This window comes from Mirounga angustirostris, unplaced genomic scaffold (genome assembly GCF_029215605.1).
Source record: "Mirounga angustirostris isolate CCGP_5_RB_7025 unplaced genomic scaffold, mMirAng1.0.hap1 SCAF_12, whole genome shotgun sequence".
In the NCBI taxonomy this organism is placed as follows: domain Eukaryota; kingdom Metazoa; phylum Chordata; class Mammalia; order Carnivora; family Phocidae; genus Mirounga; species Mirounga angustirostris.
The window spans coordinates 73,639,737-73,644,591 of NW_026991720.1; the positions used below are offsets into that span (position 1 = coordinate 73,639,737).

The 4,855-nt window shown below is 37.1% G+C and overlaps 1 protein-coding gene across 1 annotated transcript; it reads left to right on the plus strand.

Annotated features, from left to right (window-relative positions):
- The first annotated feature begins 3,714 nt into the window (after positions 1-3,714).
- Positions 3,715-4,251, plus strand: LOC123835810 (double homeobox protein A-like). The gene has a single exon (XM_045865028.2). It carries the CDS (start codon positions 3,715-3,717, stop codon positions 4,249-4,251), a length of 537 nt encoding a protein of 178 aa, XP_045720984.1.
- Positions 4,252-4,855: the final 604 nt, after the last annotated feature.

Below are 4,855 nucleotides of genomic sequence, written 5' to 3' on the forward strand. Positions count from 1 at the left end.
CAGTAAGTTTTCCAATGCCAGAATATGGACTCTATTTTCACATAAAGAGCATTCAGCAGTTCCCACTGTTCCCTAGGTCTTGGCAAAACCAATTCGTTTCTTTCCCTTATGTCATTGGTCATGGGCACTGGTATCAACTTGCCCAACTGTACTGCTGATGGTTCAGTGTTTACGTGGCTACTGTTCCTCCTGCACAGTCAATAAGCTGATGTGGAAGATGACTCCTCTTTCCCAGCCCAGACTCACAGGCAGCCAAAAATCAAACACAAAATAAGCTTTTCCCCCAATGTCAGTCACCTTGGCCAGAAAAACACTGAATTCACTAAATAAAATTATTTCCTAGCATTTGATCAAGAGCAGAAAATGGGAGGCGGGTCTAACACCTGTGTCCTCTCTGTTAGAGTACACAGTCACCAAATTTAAATCCCAAGAACAATGGTCAATGTAGCACCTATCCTCAGTATGTGGCTACAGACTGAGAGGGAGCTTGATTGATCAAAATAGCTCCCACCGTACTTATTATGGAGAGAGCTTGAGCTAGAGATATGAAATGATAAAATCATACCATGCTCTGAGAAGCTGATGAAAAATTTGCAGACACTGCATAGTTTAACACCACTATCCTTTAAATTCTCCAGAGAGAAACTCTCCTCCAAAGTTGACGTTTTTGAAATAATTCCTTTAACTGAGACCATTTAAACCTCTGGGAGGAGTTTTAATGCCCAGAATAGCTCCTGAAATGTCTGAGCACTGGTGGGGAATTATGATACCAGTTGGTATATATCTGCTCATGGAGAGCACAAATAATATTTACCTTCCAACTTGAATGGAAATAATTTGAGACAATAAAGTCTTACTCATTTCTTGAAGAAATATTAGTAACATCTTTCTTTTGACTAAAGACCACATCCTTTCCCTATGCCTTATAAAATTGATGTTCTTGAGACTTCATGATTTAGTTAGAAGTAAAAACAGCTAATAATATGGCAATATGATCTCTTGATCTTGAACATCTTCCTTATTCCAGAAAAATGGATAGAAGAATACAAAATCATTTAACAATGTATATTATTTTGAAGTTTCAGAAAGAGATGCAGAGGTATCTAAATTTAATTGTATGTTGGATTATGAAAAGAGACATTCATATTGACTTTTTGAAAAATATCAATAACAAAATAGTAATACTAACATTATTACTTCAAGTACCTACTGTACCAAGAAAGGCATTCATTGTTTCATATGTTCTATGAGATAGGAATTATTATTTCTACTTCACAGCTAAAGAGTCTTTACCCAAGGCAACACTAATAGTTAAGTGGAAGAGGCAGAATTTGAACCTATACGTGTAATGATGCCAATATATTATAAATCCTGCCCTGCAACATAAGCTCACTATTTACACTTTATTAACTTAGTGCAACACAAAGTTGCCATGCCAAAGGGTGCTCATGTATGCCTGCCCAAAGCCCACCACCAGAAACTCCCTAGTGCTGTGTTGTGCTAAGGAACTGTTTGCACCATTAGCCCTTTTGGTCTGTTAATGAAGTCCACGTCTTTCCCCCCAAGTCTTCCTTGTGCTGGTAATATTCTCCATGTGATGGGAAAAGCCTACTGATCACAGTATTTTAGCTAACATCCCCTTTATTTATAGTTCCTCACATTTTCCCTATAGTGCTGAAGTATTTTACGTATTTGTTATTGTTTTAGTGTGTAATTAAATTTTAAGTTTTTACATTTCTGAATGTGACCTCTTCTCAACAAATATCTTTGTGGATCTCTTAGATTCCTAATAGTATCTTAATACCGGCTTCTAGTTAGCTCCAGTCCTGGATGGCCAACATGTATCCAAGTATGTAAATCCTAGTTTGTTCTGGAGTGCTATGTGTTCTTAATGTTAGCTTCTGAGCTTTTCCCTCACCAGTATTTTCCAAAAATTTACAAAGTCTACTAAACTACCCAATGTATTAAAAGCCAGTATCTCGAGTTCATTCTCACACTACATTCAGGTGAAGGACACGTGTTGATTTATTCCTATAAGATTTTATGTCTCCAGGTGCTTTGGAAAGATAGGGAGCACTGAGATGATACGAAGTTCAGCACACATTCAAATCCTATGGATTTTATCAACAGACATGAAGCTCTCCAGATATATTATAATATGAAAATTCACAAAAAAGTTTCTTATTGAGTAACTCTTTGTTTTTATTGTTGCGATTAAGATTAAATATTATTCTAAGCAAACTTTTCTTCTTGTAACTTCTCTGGCAACTCCTGAGCTATGCTGTGAAACAACAACAACAAAAAATTAAAAAAAAAAGAAAATTAACATATATAATTGTGTAATTTATGGAAGCAGCCTAATTTGTTCCTTAGAGGTAAGGCCTAAAGTACTATTATAACAATTTTGTATAATATGTTTTATTTTCCTTGCTTTTACAGATAAGGAAATTGGGGCTAAGCATTAAAGTAACTTCTTCATGGTCACATGGGTAGTAAAGGGCAGAACAAAAGTTGAAACCAGGTCTGAGAGATTTGAAATCTCATCGTCTTTCACTAAACCACATTGTTTTAAATAGAGGAGTGAACCTTTGTAAAATGTCCAATTAATTCAGATTTTTATTCACTCTTCCGATTGTGCATTGCTTATCAGTGTAGTTCTAAAAACTTTTGCTACAAAGCATTACCTAATTGCAGAAGATGGTGACATGAAACCTGTACCAAAAGAAAGTTGGGAAACTTACTCTACTTGTCTACAAACTTAAACTATCTTTAGGGCCCCCTGTAATAACTTTAAAATTCATGCAAAATTTGCATCCTACCGTATATCTCTTTATTTTAATGTAAAAACTATTTTAAATTTCTATTAACTCATAAAAAACACAAAAACCAAACTTTCTAACTTGTCACATTGACTAACAGGAATGATGTTGGTAGATTTATCCTAAGGATTTTGTAAAATGGGCTGAACAAAGACTCGAAGAGCATCCCATATATATGAGTTCTTAATATGGTCTACAAACTCAGATGTGCTTGCCCCAGGCTATTCTTCAGACCTCATTTCCTCTAAATTTCTCTTGACTCCATTCAGCCACATTACAATTTTGGTCTTCTTCAAATATTCTAAGGAAGCTTCCAATGGAGCACCTTTGCATTTATAGTTTCTCTGCCTGATATTCACATAGTTCATTACCTCTCTTCCTAGATTTTACTTAGGTTTAAATGCTACCTTCTGTGGGATTTCTGCTATTATCCTGCCTTATAAAATAATGTCCTTTCTTTTTCTATCCATGCTCTTTTTTAAAAAGTAGCCTCATATTACATTTTATGTTGATCATTTCATTAGTTTATCTGTGTCCCCTCCTAGGATGCCAGCCGCATGAGGTCAGGGATGTTTTCTCATTATTTATATAAATCACGGTAGGGTTAATTGCAAAAGAACCTAATCCATAGATATTGTAAGAAATAATAAATTTAGGGGTACCTGGGTGACTCAGTCAGTTAAGGGACTGACTTTGTCTCAGGTCATGATCTCAGGGTCCTGGGAAAAGCCCCGTGTTGGGCTCTACACTCAGTGGGGAGTCTGCTTCTCCCTCTCCCTCTGCCCTTCCCCTCCTCCCGGCCACTCTTCCTCGCTCTCTCTCTCAAATAAATAAATAAAATCTTAAAAAAAAAAAAAAGAAGTAGGATCCTTAGACTTCAGAACTCTCTTCCAACATGGCCCAAGACAACTCTCCAAACAAGACCATAACAATGAATCAGAGACGCAGCCGCACCAAATTCACAGAAGAACAGTTGAAAATCCTCATCAAGGCATTTCACCAAAATCCTTACCCAGGTTATGCTACCAAACAAAGACTCGCTTTAGAAATCAACACTGATGAGTCCAGAATCCAGATTTGGTTTCAGAATCGAAGAGCTAGGCACCAGTGCCAGAAAAAATCAGAACCCGATGAGGACTTAGAATCAAGTCAAGACCAAGATCACTCTGAAGAGGAGATTCAAAGTAGAGAAGACAGACGGTGTCGTACCAGCTACACTTCTTCGCAATTACACACCCTCATCGAGACATTTATGAACAACCCTTATCCTGGCATTGATACCAGAGAGCAACTTGCTAAAGAAACTGGCATTCCAGAGTCAAGAGTCCAAATTTGGTTTCAAAATCGGAGATCCAGATTCCATGTCCAGAGAAAAAGAGAACCTGATGATCAAGACTCAGAACAGAGACAAAACCAGGAACAGGATCTCTGAATGAGAGAGTTCAAGGTGCCACACCCAACGTGACCTCGAACTCATGACCCCAAGATCAAGAGTCACATCTCTACTGACTGAGCTAGCCTGGTGTCCCTGAAGCAGATATTTTAAAAAGTAAAATATCTGGTCAAATAGGGATTTCTACAAGGAGTGTGGTAATTTTAAATATGCTAAAATTTCAAACCCAGTTAATAAAGTTACATTCCATAAAAATTAAAAGTTAAAAAAATCTATATTATGTAATAGATGGAAAACCTTTAATTGATGTATACCCATACACACACACACGAAGATATCTGTGACATATATACTTTATTTTAAATAAGTTCATATTCGGGGCGCCTGGGTGGCTCAGTTGGTTAAGCGACTGCTTTCGGCTCAGGTCATGATCCTGGAGTCCTGGGATCGAGTCCCGCATCGGGCTCCCTGCTCGGCAGGAAGTCTGCTTCTCCCTCTGACCCTCCCCCCTCTCATGTGCTCTCTCTCTCAAATAAATAAATAAAATCTTTAAAAAAATAAAATAAATAAATAAATAAATAAGTTCATATTCTAGGTCAATACTATCCAATAGAAATTCCTGTGTTGCTGGAAATACTCTTTA